This window comes from Vipera ursinii (genome assembly GCF_947247035.1).
Source record: "Vipera ursinii genome assembly, chromosome: W".
NCBI lineage: Eukaryota > Metazoa > Chordata > Lepidosauria > Squamata > Viperidae > Vipera > Vipera ursinii.
Genome location: NC_139522.1, coordinates 37,769,776 through 37,794,234, shown reverse-complemented (window position 1 = coordinate 37,794,234; position 24,459 = coordinate 37,769,776). Strand labels below are relative to the sequence as shown.

The window sequence follows — 24,459 nt, the reverse complement described above, 5'->3', positions numbered from 1 at the left end:
GCTAGGGGTTTATGAGGACCATAAATATGCTGACTAGTTTTCTGTGTCTTGTCTTCTACTATATGATGAAATTCACCCAGCTGCAATCTAGCCTTCTCCATAATAAAGTCATCTTCTTTGGTTTCTCATAAAAACTGGGTATTTTCTCTACCCTTTTTTCCTTGAATTAAATACTTAAGACTGTGAATGGATACAGCTGTTTAATTTATGCCTGTTTGAATGTATTATCTATCAGAATATGTTTATTTTAGCTAATAGTTATCTCATATTAATCAGTCATATCAGTTATGATTATCTCACTTTTTTCAGCCTTGTTTAATTGACACTGAATTGAGAGTGATGCCTTGTTCAAACCCGAGCACACTGAAACCTCAAACAGTAGTCAGTTTAGGATAATAGAAAGGAAAAAAGCAGAGGAGGGTGATAGAGGACACCTGGTGCAAGGAGTTGTGTAAGAAAAATAATTGGATAATTTTCATCCTGTTTCCCCTTTTCCCTTTCTGGGGAAGGCTCTTAAGAAGATGGTTATGCATCAGCTCCAGAGGTTCATGGTTGAAATGGATTACCTGGAGCCTTTCCAGTCAGGGTTCAGGCCTGGATATGGGGTGGAAACTGTGTTAGTCACACTTTTTGATTAATTCTGGCAGGATGGGGATAGTACGTCTATCCTCGCTCTACTTGCTTTCTCGGTGGCCTTTGATAAATTGACCATGCTATCCTTCTGTAGCAGCTTCAGGGGTTGGGAGTGGGAGGCACTTCATTGTCCTGGTTCACTTCCTTCCTCTGTGGTCACTCTCAGTTGGTGTTGATAAGAAGTGAGAGGTCCAGCTCTTGTTTCCTGCTTGCTGTGGTCCCTCAGGGTTCAGTCTTCTATTTTAAGTTCTACATGAAGCCTCTGGGCAACATCATCCACCGCCGCCACCGGCTGAGATACCAATATGCCAATGACATCCGACTGTATGTCTCAGCCCCATGGTAAGTTAAGTGATGCTGTGACCACCACCTTGCAGTGCCTGGAGGCTGTTAAGGTCTGGATGAGGAACAACAGGCTGAAACTGAACCCTGGGAAGACAGAATGGCTCTGGGTTTGGGGTTCTTTGGTCCATGGAGAATTGCCATCTCTGGTCTTGGTTGGGGTGGCACTGCCCCAGATGGACCCAGTGCATAATCTGGGAGTTTTCTTGGACTCACGACTTCTGCTCAAAGAGCAGGTAGCAGTCATGGTCAGGAGGGCCTTTGCACAACAGTGGGTTGTGTGTCATGCCCTTTCCTGGACCAACAATCCTTACTCAGTTACCGACGCCTTAGTCACCTCCCATCTTGACTATTGCAATATGCTCTACATGGGGCTGCCCTTGAAAAGTATCTGGAAGCTTCAATTAATTCAAAATGTGTTGGTTCAAAAGCCTATATTTGCACTCCTGCTGGAGCTGTATTGGTTGCCAATATGCTTCAGGGTCCAATTCAGGGTGCTGGTTCTCACCTGGCTTGAGACCAGGCTATTTGAAGGACTGTTTTTTCCCCGGTCACATCTACCTGACCCACCAGAGCGGGGAGGCAGGGAATGCTATGGGTCCCCTATCCCAAGGAGGTCCATCTAGTGGGACCAAGAAGAAAGTCCTTGTGTGTGGTGGCTCCCTCCTTGTGGAACATCATCCCTGCAGAGATAAGATTGGTCTCCACTTTGACACTTTTTCAAAAGGCCCTTAAAACATGTTTCTACCAACAGGCCTGGGGACCCCAGAGTGATATGGAGCCCATCAAGTGGGTTGTCTGACTGTTGTTGCCCGGGGGGGGGTATTGCTTTTTCTATTGGGGTTTTATCCTTGCAAGTCACCGAGAGTGAGTTGGGCAGCCATATAAATTATCTTAAATATATTTATTAAATTTATTTGCTGCCAATCTCACCACAAGGTACATAAATAGTCATCAGGCATTCCTCTTTGGTCTCTATTAGCTCAGCCATTTCATTTAACTTCATTCTTTAGTATAGATGAGGGGTGGACGGACTTCCGGTGGCGACGCGACGCCGAAGACAGCCGTCTCCGGGCTGCCCGCTCCGCAGCTGTGTTTTTTCCATTGTAAACAGCGCCGATCAGCTGTTTAGATGGATTTGAAGCCCCCTCCTCGGGAGAAGAGGAGGGGGTGAGGCCCCAGGTAGGGGTTGAGCTCTCCGTGGCCGCCTGAGCTGAGAGTTTGGGCGGCTGAAGGATTGAGCCCCCCCGAAGCCTGGGTTGCTCCGAGCTGCGCAGCGTCTCTGCTCCGTGATTTTTGGAGCAGAGCCAGGCGTTAGCAACCACCCCTGCCAAAAGGAAATACTTTTGAGTATCAAGATGCAGGCAGAGCGGTACAGGAGGTCAAGGTGATGTGGACTTTTAGCTTTACTCTGTAGCTCAATGGATTTTATAGCTTTAAAGTGAAAGTGCGCAATAAGTGAAAGTGGGGAAAGATGGCGGCCAAGACTTCTAAAGCTCTTCGGAGTGCGGGGTCTTCCCCGGTGCAACAGACCTCGTTGCAAGCTCTGCTTCCTCCTGCATTTCCTCCGGCACTGACGCTTAAGGATTTACAAGATGCCCTTGAAAAGCATTCACGGTTAATGTCTGATATGATGGATGAAAAGTTGAAAAAGCTGGAGGAGAAATTGGAGAAGAAGATGGAAGAGAAGTTTAGAGCAATGAGGGTAGACATGTTGTCTATGATTGAAAGTGTAGCTGAATGTGTGCAACAGCTGGGTGAAAAAGTGGAGGATCTCAGTCAAAAGAACTCTATATTAGAAGCAAAGGTATTAGAGAATGAAAATATAAGGGACAAAATGGACGGAGAATTGAGCCTTGTTCAGTACCAACAGATGCAGTATGCTATTAGAATTAGGGGTTTAAAGGAGAATTCTAAAGAAGATTTAAAGCAGCTGATCTCTGAGGCTTTGGAACCGGTATTGGGCCAGCCAGCATCTGAAATTGAGGGAAGTATGGATAAAATTTTTCGTGTAAATTCATGGATTGTAAGACAGAGGAAGTTACCCAGAGATGTGGTGGTCTATTTTACAAAGAGAGTAATTAGAGATGAAGTCATTCAAGCTGCTTATGATACTAAATTGGTAGTTGCTGAGCAAGAAGTTCTGGTTTTAAAAGAGATTCCTCCAAAGATTTTAAGGAGAAGGAAAGATTTTGCATTTCTTGTCCAGGAACTTAAGAAATGTGATGTCAAGTTTAGATGGGAGATTCCAGCTGGACTGGTGGTGATGCACGAAGGTAAAAGACATCGTTTGGTTACTGTGGCCCAGGCACGTGATTTTTATAGCAATGTGTTAAAAGCAACCCCCCTATCACTTCTGGAAGCTGCAAAGGGACATGGCGAGGGAAAGCCTCAAGATGTTGCAGATAGACAGACAGAGGAGAACGGTGCTGGAGGGGATCAAGTTACAGACTCATCGGTTGCTGCTGGAGAGCAGAGGATGACGCGTGCCGCCCTAAGACGAGCGAGACGAGAGCAAGAGCAAGACAAGCAGAAAGTTATGGAACCTCCAAAGCGTACTTATAGTGAAGCTGTGGGAAGGGCGCGGTCCAAAGAAGATACAGGGGTCATTTCAGACGTGCTCCAAAAGCTTTGGAGCGTCAAGATTGGTGACTAAATCTCTAATTTAGAATGTCAATGGATTAAATTCATCATAGAGGAGAAAGAAAGTTTTTCAATATTTAAAATAATTTAAGACTGATGCTATTTGTTTGCAAGAAACGTATATTAGGGTTATGGACTAAAAGTATTTATTGAATTTAAGATTGGGTACGCAAGCTCCTAATCAATAACAAGTTGATTTTTCTTAACTTACTACATATAAAGGTTACTTAATTGGATTATAAATTTTTTAAATTTTTTATTTTATTTTCATTGGAGATTGGAATGGTGTCCTAGACGTATAGATGGATGATCTGGAACTGTGAGACATTTGGTGTGATATATGCAAGAACTATTTTTGATCATAGTTCAGTTTGGTTGGAGATTAACAAGGTTAATAGAGATAGGCGCTTTCGGCGCGTAATTGAGAATTTGTTTAGAATTTAGAGAAATGTGGGAGAATGTAAATAGTAGCTGAAAATTTTTTTTTCTTTTTTGAAATTAATATGAATAAGGATTGGGATTAAGAAATTTTATTTAGTATTTGAGTAAAGTTCCTTTTCTGTTTTCTTTCTTTTTTTTCTTATCTGTAATAGTAATATTGTTTGTAATCATTTTACATGAGCTAGAGGGTGATAGAATTAATAGTTTATTGTGATAGCATATGGATGCTTATGTTTGTTTTTCTTTTTTATACCCTGTATTTAGCTCTGGGAAGTCGGGGGGAGGAGGGAATGGGGGAGAGGGATAGAGAGGGTTAGATAGGGGTGGGGGAGGGGGGATTAAAGTTAAAATGTACTGTAAAACTTTTTAAATAAAAAAAAAGATGAGGGGTGGACACCTGGCCTGCTTTTTGCAGGAATAAGAAAGAAACCATCCCATTTGGCACTTCCCAAAAAGAAACTCCTGGCACGTGGGAACTACCAAGAGTAAAACTTTATTGAAAGATCCATTTAGGCACAGCAGAAGCAGTCAGCTTTGAGGTTTTTCCACTAAAAACCACATAGGTAAAAACCCCTTTTCACCCCTGGAACTGCCCACAGTTCATTTTCCACCAATTACACTCAGTACTTTTGGGAAAATATTCTGCGCCGGCTGGTAGCTCCAAGAACCTGGCCTTGGTGGATGTCTCCTCTCCAGTGGCAGAAGGCTCTCATTCATTCCTTAGCGTCCCCCCACCCCAGGAATTTACCAACCCCTCTCATTTCTATTTGGCAAACTGCAAGCTGGAAGTTGATGCAGGCAACAAAGAAAGTGAGTCAGCTTTGATATGCTGGCCCTCGAGTCCAGAGGAATGATAGCCCTAGGAAATAAACACAAAGGTGCATACCACATTATTTGCCCCTCTCCTCACCGGGGCCAACCTGAATGTTCAGCATGAAATCTACACACTAACCTAGCCACCTTCACATCTGTTGCAGCTACCCTGTTCTGTACCAGCCTGCTACCGGCCCTGCAGAAAAGGCAGGGACAACCCCTTTTACAAGAAGGCAAGAGGCTGGAACTAAGCCTGCCAAATTTATTAACATAAAAACATAAACAGAGCAAAGAGAGCAAACATGAACCATGAAACGAGCTATTCAAACGGTTGCCTTCAGCAAACCAGCCCTCCCACACATTCCCCTTTTAAACAGTTCAGGGCGTGGCTTCTCTCTGCCTCCTTCCGAGGTGCCCCATTGCCTTCCTCTGTTTACTCCTGATTGACTGCCTCCTGCGTCGGGCGTCCTTGAACAGGGCCAGCTGTGGGTCATCTTCATCCACGCTGTCAGGCTCACACAGCTGGGTCTGCGTCGTGACCAGATGGGAGGGGCCTGGCTGAGGGCTCTGTGGAGCCTCAATATTATTCTCAGCAAGCTCTTCAACACCCCCCTCCTCCTCCTCTGAATCGTCCGACCCAACTGCCGAACCCACAGGCTGACCCTGAATCACAACATACCCATTCTGCATCAGCTAAGGGATAGCCCCTCCATAACACCAAATATTGCAGTTTCCCCCTATGGTGCCAGGAATCTAGAATCTCTTTGATTTCATAGTGCTCCTCTCCTTTGACTAGGATGGGAGGGGGAGCCTTCTCTCTAGGTAAAGGTAAAGGTTCCCCTGCACATGCATGCTAGTCGTTTCCAACTCTAGGGGCTGGTGCTCATCTCCGTTTCAAAGCCGAAGAGCCAGTGCTTGTCCGAGGACGTCTCTGTGGTCATGTGGCTGGCATGACTAGACACCAAAGGCGCACGGAACGCTGTTACCTTCCCACCGTAGTGGTCCCTATTTTTCTACTTGCATTTTTTACGTGCTTTCGAACTGCTAGGTTGGCAGAAGCTGGGACAAGTAACAGACGCTCACTCTGTTATGTGGCACTCGGGATTCGACCCGCCAAATTGCCGACCTTCTGATCCACAATCTCAGCGTCCTAACCCACTGAGCCACCGCGTCCCTTCTCTCTAGCAGGTCTTAATTCCGAACTACAGAAAGGCTTCAACAGACTGCAGTGAAACACTGGGTGCACTTGCTTGAGACTTTTTGGCAGCTGCAGCTCTACAGTAACCAGATTTATGATCCTGATAATCTGGAAGGGTCCTATGTACTTTGGGCCCAGCTTCTTACAAGGCTGCCTCAAGTTAATGAACTTGGTAAACAGATATACTTTTTCCCCCACGTTGAACTCCCCCTGTGGGGCACTTTTTTTGTCCGCCTGCCTCTTCTGCGTTTCCGTAGCTTTTTGCAATGCCCTGCGCACCACCACCCATGTTTCCTTTAAGGTGTCCATTCATTCAGCCAAGGATGCTGAGGACGACTGCCCCTGCAGGATTTCCTGCATGGGTGCAAACTCTACTCTGCTAGCTATCCAGAAAGGGGTAAACCCTGTACTACTATGCACGGAGTTATTGTATGCCACTTCTGCAAAGGGTAGTAGTTGGGCTGTTGGTAGTCAACATAGCACTTCAGGTACTGCTCCAAAACTACATTTGTACATTCACAGGCTTCATTGGTACTAGGATGATAGGCGGAACTAAGGCCCTGTGAGGAGCCAATCAGGTTGAGGAATTCCCGCCAGAATGTTGATGTGAACTGCACCCCTCGGTCCAAAATGATGCGTTTTGGGACTCCATGCACCTGATAGATATGCTGCATGAATATCTTTGCCAGGGACCTGGCGGAGGGAATCTTCGGGCACCCTACAAAATGTGCCTGCTTGGAAAATAGGTCTGTGATGGTCCAGATTACAGTATTCTCTGCACTTTCAGGCAAGTCCACAATAAAGTCCATAGAGATCTCTTCCCAGGGCTTCATTAGATCAGCTGCAATAGACCGGGTAGCCATTTCATTGAAGGACACATGGCATCTTTGGCCACCAGAACTGCCTCTTCACTAAGTGAAGAGTTTTTATGAACCCAAAATGTCCTGCTACCTTTGTGTCATGACTCTACTGCACAATTAAGGTCTGTTGGCTGGCTGGGACATATAATTTTGTCCCTTTCTACGCCAACCCTTCCTTCAGGGACAGGTTGCCTTCGTGCTGCTGGAACCACTTGTCTCTTGCCAGGGTGTCTTTCAGGGGTTGCTCTACATCCCTGGGCTGGCTCCGGTCGGGATGCTGCTTGTTGTTGAGTGATGGCTGGCGCTGTGTGCTGTCTAGATGGGATGATGGAAGTCACTACTGCCTCTCGGATGTTATTGTACTGCGGCATGCAAGAGGGCATCTGCAAGGAAGTTCTTCCCTCCAGGTAGATATTGGAGGGTGAAATTGAACCAATTAAAATATTGAGCCCACCAGACTTGCTTAGGGGGCAGCTTCCGGGGGGTCTTCAGTACATCTAGGTTCTTGTGATCTGTCAACCTCGAATGGGATCTTGCTACCCTCCAAGAATTGTTTCCACATCATGAGAGCCCACTGGACTGCGTAAGCCTCCTTTTCCCAGATAGCCCAATGCCTTTTAGTGTCAGACAACTTGCGGGACGTGTAGGTGAAATGTTGCAATTCCCCTTTGGTATTCATTTGGAGTGGGACTGCCCCTATTGCTACATCGCTGGCATCAGCATGTATTACAAACTGCTTCTCCAGGTTGGGGTGCTTCAGGACTGGCCCTGCAGTGAACAGGCGTTTCAGCTTTTCAAAAGTGGCTTGGCAGTCAAGGAATCAATCCAGGGGTTGACTGGATTTTGGTCCTCCTTCCCCTGGTTTTCAGCAGATTGGTGATCAGCAGTGCTATTTGGGTGAATGTGGGGATGAATTGGTAAACATTTGCAAAGCCTAGGAAGCTCTGTAACTGCCTTCTGGTTCGTGGGGGCTCCCATTCCAATATGGCTTTCACTTTGCTGGGGTCCATTTCCACTCTCTCATTAGAGATATGGTACCCCAGATAGTCCAAGCAAGTTTTGTGAAACTCACACTAGGACAGCTTTGCGTAGAGTTGGGCTCTTCACAGTTTCTTGAGTACTGCCCTGACTAACTTCACATGCTCTTCAGTGCTTTCGGTGTGTATTAATATATCGTCCAAGTACAGCAAGACACATTTGTATAAATACTCATACAGGACTTCGTTTATTAGTTGCATGAATACAGCAGGAGCCCTCTGTAGCCCGAAGGGCATTATTCGGAACTGGTAGCACCCTAGGGGGCAATTGAACGCAGTTTTCTATTCGTCCTCGTCCTACTGCTAAGCTTGTAAGTCGCCCTGAGTCTTCGGAGAAGGGCGGGATATAAATGGAATTTAAAAAAATAAAAAATAAAAAATCCTCACTTGATAGTATGCCTTCCTCAAGTCCAGCTTAGTGAAGATCTTCTCCTTTGCCAAATAACCCAGCTTGTCCCTCAACAGGGGGAGGGGGTACATGTTCTCCACACATATGCAGTTTAGCCCTCTAATCCATGCACAGCCTAAGGGACCCGTCCTTCTTTTCCTTGAATAGCACTGGGGCCGCCATCCTTGATTTTGTCAGCTGGATGAATCCCCTCACCAAGTGCTTGTCAATGAATGCTCGGAGCTCGTCCATCTCTCTGGGGGTCATGGAGTATATTTTTAGATTGGGTAATTTGGCTCCCAGCACTATATTGCACAGTCGGTGGGTTGGTGAGGTGGGACCACGTCTGATTCCTTCTCGCTGAAAGCCTTGGCTAGGTCACAATACTCTGCTGGAATCAGCGGCTGTAAGCCATTTCCTCCTTTTAGTGTATTTGCGGTCTCCGCTTTCACTTTCCTAGCCGCAGGCATGTGGCCAGCTCTCTGCGCTCTCCCTAGCTCTTGCTGGTTAGCAGCTTTTCTCCATATCCACCACCTCTTTGTCCCAGCTCACAGAGGGGTTCCACTTTTTCCACCACACCAGTCCCAGGACCATGGGTTCAGTCATTCCAGGGACCACAATGAATCTAATAGTCTCTACATGGGTCCCCACTTTGAGCTTTACTGGCTCGGTCAGGTAGGTAGATGGCACACCCTGTTATCGACCCATCCAGTTGGGAAAACGCCATGGGTCATGTTAGTTTCCTCAGCCTCACTTCTTCTACCACCTGGGGACTGACCGCACTGGGTGCACCCCAAGTCCGGCAATGCTGTGATGGTTCCCCTCACCCCTGAGGATGGCACCATGATCCCGACCCTGGCTGTCATAGGGGTGATGGTGCCACTTACCATGAGGTCGGCTTCCCCTTTTCTATCACTCTTGTAGAAGGTTGGACCCACTTGGGTGGTGGTCGGAGTTCCCTCTTGCTCACTGGACTGGGGAGAGAATTCGACAGCCTGCTGCCCTACGCGTGTCTTTTCCTTCAGCTTTGCCGGGGGCCTCTTCCTTTTGGGCTGGCTGGCAGGTGGAGGAGCAGACACTGGCTGTGGTGTGAGGCACATGGCTGCTTGATGGCTCTTCTTCCCACAGCGGAAACAGGCACGCTGGTTCTGATGAGGCTTGCCTCTTCTGGCTGGGGTTGCGCCTTTTCCCCCTCTGGGACCTGGTTCTGTGGGGTCGACTCTCCTGTGTGGCGTGCTCTTGGAACTCCATGAGGTTGATCTCTACCTTGCTGGCCACTCAGAACCACGCTTGTAGGTTGTCCGGCACTCCTCGGCATATGCAGTTTGGGTATAGGTCTCAGTTTAGCCCTTCTTGGAAGTAGGAAATGAGCAGACACTTGGGCCAGTCCCTCAAGTGGCTAGCTAGGCTTCAGAAGTCTTGAATGTACTCTATCACCAGCCGCTTTCCCTGCTTAAGGGTGCGGATGCGGGATTCCATGTGTCAGGCCGCCACAGGGTCCTTAAACTGCCCACGTAGGATATGCATCATCTTCCGGCTTCTGGTTCCTGTTTTTCAGTGAAACAGCTGGAAGATTTGGAATGCCGAATCCTTCGGCTGAAATTTCTTTTTTGGGGGGGACCCTAAGGGGCCAGAACCCACCCTGAAGGGGTGGAATGAATGAAGGAAATCCCAGGGACTTAGGAGAGATGGCGGTCTCTCCAAACAGTCCAGGAGAAGCCTCCCAGAAACCAATGGAAGAAAAGGCTGGCTAACTCATGTCCAGTCATAGCTGAAACAACGGAAGCCATAAGCTTTTAAACTAAGCGGATCTTAAACAGCATGTTTGAATCTGGGTAAGAATACTGATTTTCTCTATCTTACCTATTTTCCTGAAGAAGATAGTCCCCCAAAAAAGAGATCTCCGAAGAAGGAAAAGGGGAGGGGGACTCTGCTCCCTCCCTTTTAGTAGCTGCAAAACTTACCCTTTAGAGAAAGAAAAAAGACTAGAAAGACATGAAAATTGAGCAAATGCTGACACCTGCTGGTGGATGAGGATTTTTTTTCTCTGAACCTCAAAGCTTTTAGAAAATGCAGCTGTGTAAACAAAGTGGAAATAACAAAGCTAAAGCAATGAATACTTTACAAAAGGAAACATATGATAAGTGACAACAATTTCAAAGGACAATGATTTTAAACTACATAGAAATCCAGAATAATTTTGAGAGCATGAATCAACTCATTTCCAACTTAATTTCACTCCAAGAAATTTCCCAGGAAAATACAGTAGAGATGACTGAACAAAATTCTGAGGGTAGAGACTTAAAGAAGGAACCTTATAAAATGATCACTTCACAAAAGGAAGCATATGATAAGTGGCAAAAATTTCAAAGGACAATGACCTTAAACTACAAGGAAATGCAGAATAACTTTGAGAGCATGAATCAACTTATTTTCAACTTAATTTCACTTCAAGAACTTTCTCAGGAAAATACAGCAGAGATGACTAAATATAATTTTGAGAATAGAGACTTGAAGATGGAACCATATAAAATAAAAAAACCATGATTTAATTCAAATGGGAAATATTTCAACACGTCTAAGCAACTTTGAAGATAAGGAAAAGAATGAGAAAAAATTCCTTATAGGGAAACAAATGAAGCAGCAAAACATTGATTAATAAAGGAAATGACCAGAGAAAAAATACAAATGAAAATTCAGGGAAAAGAAGATGGAGATTATCAGAAAGAATATTTTAAAAAGAAACATTTGTTTGAATATGGCTAAAGAAATGGAAAAACTTTGAAATATACTACTCTTAGAGGGATAATTTTTCCCCTTAACTAATGTAATGTGTTTTTTTTATTATTATTATTCTGAAAAAAGTTGAAATGATTTAAACAAAAGCAAATGTTTTAGTTATTTAAATGTGACGATAAGAAAAGCATTAAAATGTGTTTTGAATGAGAGTTAAAGGATTAGATGATTAGAACTATTGAATGGAATGCTCAAAGTTCAAACAGATTAAATACATTCTTAGTTATGGTCAAAAAGAATAAGAAATTGAGGGAATAAATATATATTAAATTAGGAGGGATACATATTTTTAAGTTATATGTTATTTTTTGTATCTCAGTGCTCTTTTCTTTTTTTCTTGTTTCTCTTGTTTCTCTTTTTTCTTTTTTTTTCTTTTTCTACTTTTTTAACTTATTAAGAAATTTAAAAGCATGAGAGGGTTTATATGGAAAAAGCAAAATTAAATCTACCAATGTAAATATAGTTAAATGTTGAAAAGATTGTCACTTGTAAGAATATTTAGAATTTGGAGGGAGAAATAAGCTGAAATAAACACGGTAACAGGATTTATGATAAGGCAACTAAAATGACAAATAGGATTATTGAAACTATATACTTAACTGTTGTTAATTAAAATAATGAGAATTGTCTTAATCTAATGTTTTGCAAAGAAAGATACTTTGGGGAAAGGGGAAATCAAATGAAATTAACGTATGGAATATAGATCATAGAAATTAATTGTTAAGGATTGTCTTATAAATGTTACCCAGACAACATTCTGTTTATAAATTACTGAATGTTTTATGTTATGTTAAAAAATTCTAATAACATATTTATATAAAAAAGGTTATGCATCATCTTCCAAGGAATTCAGTAAGTCTGCCTAATTTAAAGAAATCTCCCAGAGGCACTAGGAAATAATCACAATATTTTTGCTTCCCAAGGCAGACCTGCAGAGAGGAGTTGTAATTCACATCTGAAAATATAATTAATTAGTAGTCTGACTATGACAGGGAAGTTGAAGGTGGTAGTTGTGCCCACATAAATCATTCTTTGGTCTTGGGCAATCTTCTGTGTTCATTCTATCAAAATTTTCTGGTTAGACAGGCTTGTTACTCATCAGGGAGGCTTTGGAAATTATAAAGCATATTGAACAAGGCAGCCTCCAGGTGGATTTCAAAATCTTCAAGTTTGCAAGCTGTGGATATCCCCCAAGCTATCTCCCAATTAATTTATGAGGTATGAAGGCTGATGGGTAAGCATTGTTGCTGGTAGGCTAATACTGTAGAATCTTAATACTATTTTAAGTGCCTATTACTAAACATAAAGTGCATTCAGAAAGTATTCAGACCCCCTTCACTTTTGTCAATTTTGTCATGCTGTGGCCTGATTCTACAGTTGCTGAAATTCACTTTTTCTCGTTAATCTACACTCAGTACCCCATAATGACAAAGTGAAAACAGAATCTTAGAAATGTCTGTAAATTCATTAAAAGGAAAAGACTGAAATATCACATTGGCATAAGTATTCATACCCTTCACTCAGTACTTTGTTGAAGCACCTTTGGCAGCAATTACAGCCTCGAGTCTTTTTGGGTATGATGCGACAAGCTTTGCACACCTGGATTGGGGAAATTTCTGCCATTCTTCCTTGCAAATTCTCTCAAGCTCAGTCAGGTTGGATGGTGATCGTCGGTGGACAGCCATTTTCAGGTCCTTCCAGAGATGTTCACTAGGGTTTAAGTCAGGGCTCTGGCTGTGTGATTAGGATCGTTGTCATGTTGGAAAGTGAACCTTCGGTCCAGTCTGAGGTCCTGAGCGCTGTGGAACAGATTTTCATTGAGGATATCCCTGGACTTTGCTCCATTCACCTTTCCCTCAACCCTGACCAGTCTCCCAGTCCCTGCTGCTGAAAAACACCCCCACAGCATGATGCTGCCACCACGCTTCACTGTTGGGATGATATTGGGCAGGTGATGAGCGGTGCCTGGTTTCCTACAGACGTAACGTTTAAAATTGAGGCCAAACAATTCAATCTTGGTTTCATCAGACCAGAGAATCTTGTTCCTCACAGTCTGAGAGTCCTTCAGGTCCTTTTTTGCAAACTCCAAGCAGGCTTTCATGTGTTTTGCACTGAGGAGAGGCTTCCATCTAGCCACTCTGCCATAAAGCCCAGATCGGTGGAGGGCTTCAGTGACGGTTGTCCTTCTGGAACTCTCTCCCATCTCCACACAGCATCTCTGGAGCTCAGTCAAAGAGTGGTAATCGGGTTCTTGGTCACCTCTCTTACTAAGGCCCTTCTCCCCCGATTGCTGTTTGACCGGGCGACCAGCTCTTGGAAGAGTCCTAGTTGTGCCAAACTTTTTCCATTTGAGAATTATGGAGGCCACTGTGCTCTTAGAAACCTTCAATGCAGCAGAAATTTTATTTTAGCCTTCCCCAGTTCTGTACCTTGCAGTAATCCTGTCTCTGAGGTCTTCAGGCAGTTTCTTTGACCTCTTGCCTTTTGCTCTGCTACAGTATGCATTGTCAGCTGTGAGGCCTTCCTTAGAGAGCTGTGTGCCTTTTTAAATGGTGTCCAATCAGTTGAATTTGCCACAGGGTGACTCCAATCAAGATGTAGAAACATATCAGCAACCTTCAGCACCTGAGCTAAATTTCAAGTGTTGTTGCAAAGGGTCTGAATACTTATGCCAATGTGATATTTCAGTTTTGTTCTTTTTAATAAATTTACAGTCATTTCTAAACTTCTGTTTTCACTTTGTCATTATGGGATACTGAGTGTAGATGAATGTGAAAAAAATGAATTTCAACAACTGTAGAATCATGCTGCAGCATAGCAAAAGTGAAGGGGGCCTGAATACTTTCTGAATGCACTGTAAGTACTCATAACGCTTATTTTTGGATGAAATAGCTGAGAAGGGGAGCTGAATCTGATAGATATCAATCGGATTATTGCAGTCTTCCAGGATCACATTTAGAGTGGAGGTCGACTTCCTGTAACCAACCAGGCAAAAGCACTCTTGAGAACAAGCAGTATTGTGTAGTGGGTCCGACGCAAGGAAGAGACGCCAACCGGAATACGTGTTCAGCTCTTTATTGGAGGGGGTAGCGTACTGGGGAATGAGGGTTACCTGGCCTCCTTAAATACCTGGCCAGGTAAGCGGACAGCCAATGGGGTTGGCCCTAGGTTTCCCGCCGAAACTGGGTTTCCTGCCAAAACCGTTCAGGCCAATGCCCCCTGGTGGCTGTTGCTATGCAGGTGCCTGCATACATAACACCCTTCCCCCCTTAGAGAAGAACCACATAACAACAATAACAAATTGCAACTAGCTACAACTATGTACACTGTATGTCAATAACAAAAAAAAACACAATGCAACTGTGAGGAGGTCACTTGCACACATAGTCCGACAGGTAGGCAGGTGTCCTGTGGGGCTGGGTGGACTGTCTGGGTGTGGTTTGCCCCTGGGCTTGGACAGCTGGTTCTTGGGGCCTTTGTGCTGGGTTGAACAGGGCTGGGGTCAGGAGGCCCTCCTCCTCTGGTTCCTGCTCTGTGTTGTTTCTGGTTGGGCTGACCTCTCCTGGGTTGTGGCTCTCCTGTTGGGCGTGTGTGGTGCGCTCAGGAACCCTTCCTCTGAGCTGATCGATGTGTCGCCTTATGTGTCTGTCCCCCTCCACCCCCACGATGTAAGAGAGGGGTCCAGTTTTCTCAACCACTGTCCCTGGAACCCATGGATGCCCTGCCCCGTAGTTCCTCACCCAGACCAGGTTCCCCACGTTGAGAACTCTGTGTGCTGGTGATGATTGCAGTGAAGATGATGATAATGATGCTGATGGTGGTGGTGGCCTAACCGTCTCGGCTGCTACTCGGTCTGGGTGTAAATGGTCCAGCTTGGTGATGAGACGCCATCCCCACCGCAGTTCTGCTGGGCTCTTCCCGGTAGCAACACATGGTGTAGTGTGTTGGGCGAGTAGGAATTTCGCCAGCCTGTGATGCCAGTCCCCGCTAATGATGCGCCGGAGTGCGTCTTTGGTCATCCTTACCATCCGTTCAGCTTGCCTGTTGGTCGATGGATGGAAGGGCGCAGAGGTGGCGTGCCTAATCCAGTTCGCCTTCAAGAATGCCTGGAAATCATTAGCGGTAAACTGAGGCCCGTTATCAGACACAATTACGTCGGGCAGGCTGTGTGTGGCAAAGAGAGCTCTGAGCACCTGGATTGTCCTCCCCGAGGTCATGTTGGGAACCGGGACTACCTCCAACCACTTGGAGTGGTTGTCCACTACTACTAAGAACAGTTGGCCTTGGAATGGCCCTGCATAGTCAATGTGGATGCGGGACCAGGGTGTGTGTGTGGGGCCTCCCACCGGTGCACGGGTGCATGTGGCATCTCTGGCCTGGATCTCTGGCACGTGTAACAGGCCTTGACCCGATCCTCAATGTCCTTGTCCAACCCTGGCAACCAGAGGTAGCTTCTGGCCAGAGCCTTCATCCTAACCACCCCTGGGTGTCCCTCATGTAAGGAGTCCAAGACCCTGCCCCTTACTGTGATGGGAATGATGACCCTGCTTCCCCAGAGGAGGCAACCCCTGTGCGTGGAGAGCTCGTTGCGCCTGGTGAAATAGGCCTGGAACTCAGGCCCCGGGGACTTGTCCTGCCACCCTGTGCAAACCCATGAGTGTACCCTGCTCATGATGTTGTCGGTGGCTGTGTTACTGGCAATGTCCTTGGCACGGAGAGGGCATTCTGGTAACTCCTGCAGGGCTAGGATCTGTGTTGCTGGTGCTGGGTCTGGTTCGGGGTGTCAATGGGTAACCTACCTAGGCCGTCTGCATGGCCCATCTCCTTCCCTGGCTTGTGCACCAGCTTGCAATTGTAGGCTGCAAGGAAGATGGACCACTGGAGCATTCTGGGGGACAGGATTTGGGGCATATGCCTGTCCGTTGTGAACAAGCCTAGGAGTGGTTTGTGGTCCATGTAGACAGTGAATTCCCTGCCATACAGATAATCGTGGAATTTTTTGATTCCTGCCACGATTGCCAGGGCTTCTCTGTCGATTTGGGCGTAGTTTCTGTTCCAGACAGCGTCCTAGAATAGTATGCTATGGGAATTTGCGCCCCATTGGGCTCGAGGTGACTGAGTACTGCGCCCACACCGTAAGGGGATGCATCGCATGCGATGCATATGGGCTTTGTCTCGATGAAATGGGTTACTGTGGACTTATCCGACAGTAGTGCTTTTAAAGCCCTGAAGGTTTGGTCGTGAGCGGGAGTCCAGACCCATGCTGCCTGTTTGTCCAGTAGCCTGTGGAGTGGCTCTGCAATGGCTGCCTTGTGTGGGAGGAACGTGTGGTAGAAGTTCAGCAGGCCCAGGAATGCCTGTAGCTCTGCCTTGTTTTTGGGTGTGGGTGCTAGTTTGATGGCCCTCACCTTGGACTCTGTGGGGTGGATTCCCCTGGCATCTACCCTGAATCCCAAGAATTCTGTGGAGGAAACACCTATGCTGCATTTCTCCCTCTTGAGTTTAAGGCCAGCTGAACGCAGCCTGGACAGTACCTCCCTGAGCCTGCCTGCCAGCTCTTCTGCTGATGCTCCTGTAATCAGGATGTCATCAAAATAGGGGCATACTCCTGGGATGCCCCTGAGTGTCTTCTCCATAACTTCCTGAAAAATGCCAGGAGCAACGCTGACCCCAAACTGCAGCCTGTTCACCCGGAACGCTCCCCTGTGTGTTACTATGGTTTGAATGTCAGCTGTTGCCCTAGTAACCGTGAGTTGCTGGTACACCTGCGCAAGATCGAGTCTTGCAAAGATGGCGCCGCCTTGGAGGGAAGCGAGAACGTGGCTGACCGTGGGGACCGGGTAAGCATGCTGGTTCAGGGCGCGGTTCACCGAACACTTGTAGTTGGCGCAGATACTTATTTCCCCGTTGGATTTGAGGGGGGTGACGATTGGGGTTTCCCACTCCCCCCCATCTACGGGCTCTAGGATTCCCCCGGCCACCAGCTTATCCAGTTCGCGCTCAATTTTGTGTTTGAGCGTGAAGGGAACTCGCCGCGGCCGGACCCTAACGGGGGGAACGTTCGAGTTGAGCTTGAACGATATGGGGGGCCCTGTGTACCTGCCCAGCATCCCGTCGAAGACGTCTGCGAACTCCTTGCAGACGGCCTCGACGGAGTCCCCCTGGATCCGGTGGATCCCAGAGACCGTGATTCCCAGGGCCTCGAACCAGACTAGGCCGACCAGGCTGGCTCTCCGGCCCTCTACCACTACAACCTCCAGGTGCTCTTCGTGACCCTTAAACCCCACCGAGACGGTAGCCTCCCCCTTTACCTTGACCGGCAAATTCTGAAAATCGGTCAGGGTTAAATTTGTAGGCCGTAATTTAATCCGCTGCTTGCTCCGGCTATTTATGTAGTTAAGGGTCTCGTCCGAAATGATCGAGACCGCTGATCCGGAGTCAAGCTCCATGCTGCAAGGGACGCCTTGAAAGCGGATTGTTAGTCTAATTTTGGGTTTGAGCAGCCGGCGGCTATCCATGTGGTTAATGGCCAGCCGGCTCTCAACAAAGCCAATTCGCGTTTTGGTCGGGGCCCCAGTACCTTCGAATGGCGGTTTCTCCAGTTGCAGCTCGTGGATCTCCTCTCGGGGGCGGCGGCTACGACAGACCGTGGCTATGTGGCCTGTTTTCTTGCAGGCCCGACACGTGGCCGACCGGAACTTACAGAGGCTGCGCATGTGGTTCCCACCACACCCTGCACCCTTCTGAGGGTTGGCGGCGTTGCTGGGAGGCCTAGGCGTGTCTGGGCGTCTGACTCGCTGGTCGGGGGTCGACTTCCACTGGAGGAGGTGGATGCTCTGGTCGTCCTCGGCTGTGGCGACCTGCCGGTGGATGCTGGCTGCTTGGCTGCCGGTCCGGGTCTCCTGGACTGCTTGGACGGCCCCGCAGGCCGCTTCGTGGGCCAGGATGGCATCCTCGGCTTCCTGGAGTGAAACCTCCTCTCTCTCGAACAGGCGCTCTTGCAGCCGCCTGTCTCGTCGGCTGCAGATCAGCCGGTCCCGTAGCCGCTCCTCCAAGTTCAAAAACTTGCAGGCGATGGCGGCTTCTCGTAGGGCGGCGAGGAACTCGGCGCCGGATTCGTCGGGACGCTGGTCCCTTTTTTCGAATTGTGACCTTGCGGCCACTTTGGAATGCCAGGGCCTGAAATGGGCGTTGAGCTTGGCCACGAGGTCCTGGTACGCGATGGTGTTGATGGCCTCCGGGGCGAACAGGTTCACAGCGATCTCCAGGAGTGCTGGTCTCCCGATGCAGAGCAGGGCGGCCGCCTTCGCGCTGTCCTCCGAGATCTGATTGAACCGCATGTACAGTTCGTCGTGAGCCAGGTACCGGGCCCATGTCTCGGGGTGGTGGGTGTCGAATTCGCGGGGTTGTCCGGCTCTTGCCATTGCGGTGTTGGTTCAGGTCTTGAGTCGCGGATGTGGAGACCGGCGTGGTACAGTCGGCTGGCGGTCGTTGGGGGGGGGGGAAGAAGGAAGGAAAATGCCTTTCCCTTCAGCTCGCGGAGCGCTTCCCCAGTGACATCAGCTCCTTGTCGGCAGCAATCCCACCTTCTTCGCCACTATTGTGTAGTGGGTCCGACGCAAGGAAGAGACGCCATCCGGAGTACGTGTTCAGCTCTTTATTGGAGGGGGTAGCATACTGGGGAATGAGGGTTACCTGGCCTCCTTAAATACCTGGCCAGGTAAGCGGACAGCCAATGGGGTTGGCCCTAGGTTTCCCGCCGAACCTGGGTTTCCCGCCAAAACTGTTCAGGCCAACGCCCCCTGGTGGCTGTTGCTATGCAGGTGCCTGCATACATAACAAGCAGGTTGCTCTCTTGCTACTAAATTTAATGCAATTGGGAAGGACCAGCAATGTAATAGGTATAATAGTGTCTGCTTTTCTAACATTCCTGTTTCTTAATTGCCTTCCCAGGCTCTCTCTGTTATAATTCTTATATTTAAAGCTCATCCATACATATTTGATAGAAATAAAGCACCAATGAAATACTTGAGGGTTACGGTAAAGACCAAGCTATTTATCTTTTTAAAAAAGTCCAACTTCATGATTTAAAGGACATCATGTTGCAATAGCTTCCATCCCATGTACACTTACCATCATAAACATGTTAAAATAGGATGGTGATATAGTGTCCTACAAATGCTTGGGACTACAACTCCCACAGCACCTTGCAATCAGCCATGCTGGACCAGTTGATGGAAATATGTGTCCCAAACAGTGGTGGGATTCAAATACCTGAACAGCCGGTTGTCAACGCTGCAAACATTGGATGTTTTTGCTTTGACAATGTAAGAGGCAGCCTTTTCCTTTAAATTGTTTTGCTCTTAGAATTAGATGAAGCTGGGGAGAGGAGGGAGAATGTCCCCCCCCCCCGTTGTTTTTAATAAGATAAGAAATGGCACATTACAGAACGGAAGGGAAGCTTTGCCCTTCAAACTGATTGGAGAATGTGATTTTTGACTGCTAATTGGAGGAGGGAATTGTGCCAAATATTAGGTGCTGAAGGGAGGGGAATTCAGATCTTGGCATCCCACCATGCTGTGACGACGCTTTGTTCTCATTATTATAGACTTTTGAGAATAAACAATGCCTGAAGGTTCTTTGAAGTGTTTCATTAGTCGGAACCATGACACCGGTTTTCTGTGTTGATGTTGCTTCTGGACATCCGTTCTGGGCCTGGGCCTCTGAGGCCCAGAACAGACTTCTAGAACTGATGTTCATGCATTTCTGGTGGGCTGTTCTGGGCCTGGGAAGCCTCCCCCAGGCCTCTGAGGCTCAGAATGGTCTTCTGGAAGTGGCGTCCATGCACTTCTGGGGTCCATTCTGGGCCTTGCGAAAAAGGGCTAGGGCTTCAGCTGGTTTGCCGAAGTCAACAAAAAACTAGCTACCGGTTCTACCAAACCGGTGCAAACCAACTGAATCCCACCACTGGTCTCGAATACCTGGAGGACATCATGTTGTCTAACCTTGACTTAAAAAACAATAACTGTAGTGCCCTAGCTTCACCTTGTTTGGCATGCCTTTTTAAATGAGTGAATTCTTCCTTCCTAAATACTAAATTATTCTTGATATTGTCATCTTTTACCTCTGTAATCTGAAAAGGGGGGGGGGAAGTCCACTGGCTGTGTTTACTAAGGATTTCCAGTTACTGATTCTTCAAGTACAGCCGTGTTTCAGAGCTACTATTCTAGGCCAATTAAATATTTGGTCCCAACTCCAGTAATTTATTAGAATTTCTAGAAATCAGTTTCTTACAACCTTTTAAGAATCAAGAGAATCAATTTGTTTAGAGACACAAAACAGTCATGGAGGGAGGAAAAGGAGATGGGAACCATTTGGCATACTCAAGAAACTAATTTTCTCTTCTTGCTGTTTTCCTTTCATAGAAAAAGAAAGATTATGAAATTGAGCTTTTGCGTTTCCTGGAGGTGAGTGTGATCCATAATACGAGGGCAATTCGGAAATAAACCTCCATTTGGTTATCAATGACAGACACTTGCAGATACAGAACTTGTATTTTACACATTGGAAAACTACAACACTACATTACTTTTCAACATAATTGCCATTCAAATTAAGTCACTTGTCATAATGTCTTACAAGGTTTGAAATTCCTTCTGCAAAAAAATTTCCTGCCTGAGAATGACGCCACCCTGTAACAGCATCGTGAAGTGCATTGTCATCGTTGAAGCGGTGTGACACAAGCCACTGTTTTATTTAAAAAACTGGTTCATTTTCAATTGATCTAATGGACGAGTCAACTGCAACACAGCCTTCTTCCACTCCTCACTGCCTACTGAACTACTGCACATGGCACCATAGGACAGGCATCGCTATCCCCGCCTATTTCTCGCACATGCTCAAACGTAGGTTTATTTCCAAATTGCCCTCATACACTGATACACATGTTTAAATATCTCCAGTTAAATGAATTGAACTTGAAAAAAACTTGACATTGGTTGGACCATAATCACTACAACAGTTCACTGATTTTTATTTGGCAAAGGAGGGAAGAAAGACATACTATTTTCTTGAACTCTTTTTTTTTGAAAAAAAATTTATTAGTTTTTATAGGGTTAAAAAGGGGGGTAATGGGATGGGAATTTGGGATAGGGTACAGGAAAGGTTGGGGGTGGGGTTTGGGGTTTCCCCCAATAGCATTCAATATTTGGCAAACAGGATATTGTCTGGGTAAATATATATAAATAAAAGTAGTAAAGTTAATAATAACTGGTAGGTATAATAGATTATCATAAACAATACTAAGTTTTCAATGTATAGTATTTTTCTTACTCAAATGAATTCAAAATTGCATATCACATTCCTTTCTCTCTAACTCGCTTATCTAGCCATTGATAAAATTTGTTTCAAGTTCTATAGTAAACTTAAAGTTCTTTCTCTTTAATCTCTAAAGTTAATCTATCCATTTCTGCACAATCCAATATTTTCTTGATTAATACTTCTTCAGTCGGTAAATTTTCATTTTTCCAATATTGGGCATACATAATTCTCGCTGCTGTCAATACATGTAACATTAAGTATCCGCTCTCCTTGTCATAATTGGGGCCTATCATTCCTAACAGAAACAATTCTGGTTTAAATTCTATTTATTTTTTAATCTTCTTCTCCAACCATAGATGTATCTTAAGCCAAAACCTTTTTGCTTTAGGACATGACCACCATATATGATAATAAGTATCTGGTCTTTGATTACATTTCCAACAGACATTTGAAGTATTTTTAAACATTTTGGCTAGTCTCACTGGTGTCATGTGCCATCTATAAAACATTTTATACAAATTTTCTTTATATATATATATATATATTTTTTAATTCCATTTATATCCCGCCCTTCTCCGAAGACTCAGGGCGGCTTACAAGCTTAGCAGTAGCCTTCATTCTATGTATATGCCTGCTTATTAGGGCTTTCACCCCCCCCCCAAGCGGCATTATTACAAAGTCAGCTTATTGCCCCCAACAATCTGGGTCCTCATTTTACCTACCTCGGAAGGATGGAAGGCTAAGTCAACCTTGAGCCTGGTGGGACGCGAACCTGCACTAATTGCAGGCAGCTGGTGTTACTTAAGGAGGCATTAGCCCACTGCTCCACCAAGGCTCTTATGGTACAGCTTTGGTTAATCTAATATTTCTGTCCCATAACTTTTCCCGTTCTTCAAGCTCTATAGTATGTCCAACATTTTTTGCCCATATTATCATTGTGACTATTTTCTTGAACTCTTCAGGGTTACGTTCTTACTCTGTTATGGGACCATAGTGACAAAGCTCAATCTCCTCTTAACAAACCTGAATTCTTTTTCCTTAGCAGTTGTGTTTATGTCCACTTTTATTTTTGCACAATATTTGAGCTGATAAATATTTGAAAATACATTCTAGCAGTTTCCATGTATTACATGCCAGTCTTTATGGTTTGGGTGGATCATGCTGGGTTTCTAGAAAAAAAAATTCTGGGCAAAAATTGTTAGATGTTTTATTTTATTTATTTTATTTATTTTATTTAGTTACATTTATATACCGCCCTTTCCCTGAGGACTCAGGGCGGTTTACAGGGAATTAAAAAATCCACCATACAAAAGTTAAAAAACCAAATTAAAAAATATTAAATTGACCCTGTACACTTAAAACCCCAATTAAAAATTTCTCCTCAGCCTGGGCCCGAGAGCTCAAAGAGCCAGGTCTTCAGGCCCCGGCGGAATGATCGGAGGTCGGGGGAAGTTCTCAGCTCCACCGGCAGCTGGTTCCAGAGGGCAGGCGCTCCCACTGAGAAGGCCCTATCCCTGGGTGTCACCCGCCGGCAATCTCTTACCGGCGGAACCCTGAGCAGACCCTCCCTGTGGGAGCGCACTGGGCGAAGGGCGTTTGATGCCGGCAGCAGGTGTTCCCTCAAATAGCCCGGACCCAGGCCATGTAGGGCTTTATAGGTAATAACCAGCACCTTGAATTTCACCCAGAGGGCAACCGGAAGCCAATGCAGCTCACGGAGTAGAGGTGTTACATGGGAGTATCGGGAGACCCCCATTACAACTCGCGCGGCCGCATTCTGCACCAGTTGAAGCCTCCGAGTGGTCTTCAAGGGCAGCCCCATGTAGAGAGCGTTACAGTAGTCCAAACGGGAGGTCACAAGCGCATGAGTAACTGTGCGTAGGGCATCTCGGTCCAGATAGGGACGCAACTGGCGCACCAGGCGAACCTGAGCAAAAGCCCCCCTGGTCACGGCTCCTATGTGGTCTTCAAAAGTGAGCCGTGAGTCCAGGAGGACACCCAGGTTGCGAGCCCTATCAACGGGGGGTAACACCTCACCCCCCATCGTTAGAGGTGGAATAACTTGGTTAACCCGAGATGCCGATATGCACAGCCACTCAGTCTTGGCGGGATTGAGACGAAGCCTGTTTCTCCCCATCCAGACCTGAACCGCCTCCAGGCACCGGGACATCACGGAGAGGGCATCACTGGATTGGTTCGGGGTGGAAAGAAAAAGTTGGGTATCATCAGCGTACTGGTGATACCCCACCCCAAAACCACGAATGATCTTGCCCAGCGGCTTCATATAGATGTTGAACAGGAGAGGCGAGAGGACCGACCCCTGAGGAACTCCACAAATGAGAGACCTCGGGGCGGATCTCTGCCCTCCTGTCAACACCGACTGCGAGCGGCCCTGGAGGTAGGAGGAGAACCACCGTAGAACGGTGCCTCCCACTCCCAACCCCCTAAGACGCCGCAGCAGGATACCATGGTCGATGGTATCGAAAGCCGCTGAGAGATCTAATAGGACCAGGACAGAGGAGCAACCCCTGTCCCTTGCCCTCCAGAGATCATTCACCAGCGCGACCAATGCCGTTTCCGTGCTGTGTCCGGGCCTGAAACCCGATTGGTACGGGTCCAGATAATCAGTTTCCTCCAGGAACAGAGGGAGCTGATGCGCCACCACACTCTCAACAACCTTTGCCAGAAAGCGAAGGTTGGAGACTGGACGGTAGTTGTCTAAAGCAGCCGGGTCCAAAGCAGGCTTCTTGAGAAGGGGTCTCACCACCGCCTCCTTCAAGGCGGCAGGGAAGACACCCTCCTTCAGAGAAGCAGTTATTACTGCATGGAACCAGCCTCGTGTTCCCTCCCGAGCCGCATAAGCTAGCCAGGAGGGGCACGGATCCAACAAACAGGTGGTGGTGCTCAGTCTCCCCATGATCCTGTCCACATCATCAGGGGAAACAGGGTTGAACTCAGTCCAGATAACGTGCTCAAGACCGCCTGATT

The 24,459-nt window shown here is 46.6% G+C and overlaps 1 protein-coding gene across 1 annotated transcript in view; it reads left to right on the top strand.

Moving 5' to 3' along the window:
- Nucleotides 1–24,459, top strand: part of LOC310648256 (nucleolar transcription factor 1-like) — a 254,864-nt gene that overhangs the window by 112,567 nt on the left and 117,838 nt on the right. The window contains exon 11 of the mRNA XM_083376002.1: nt 20,577–20,618. Coding sequence (XP_083232128.1) covers nt 20,577–20,618 — 42 coding nt within the window. The remainder of the gene's footprint in view (nt 1–20,576; nt 20,619–24,459) is intronic.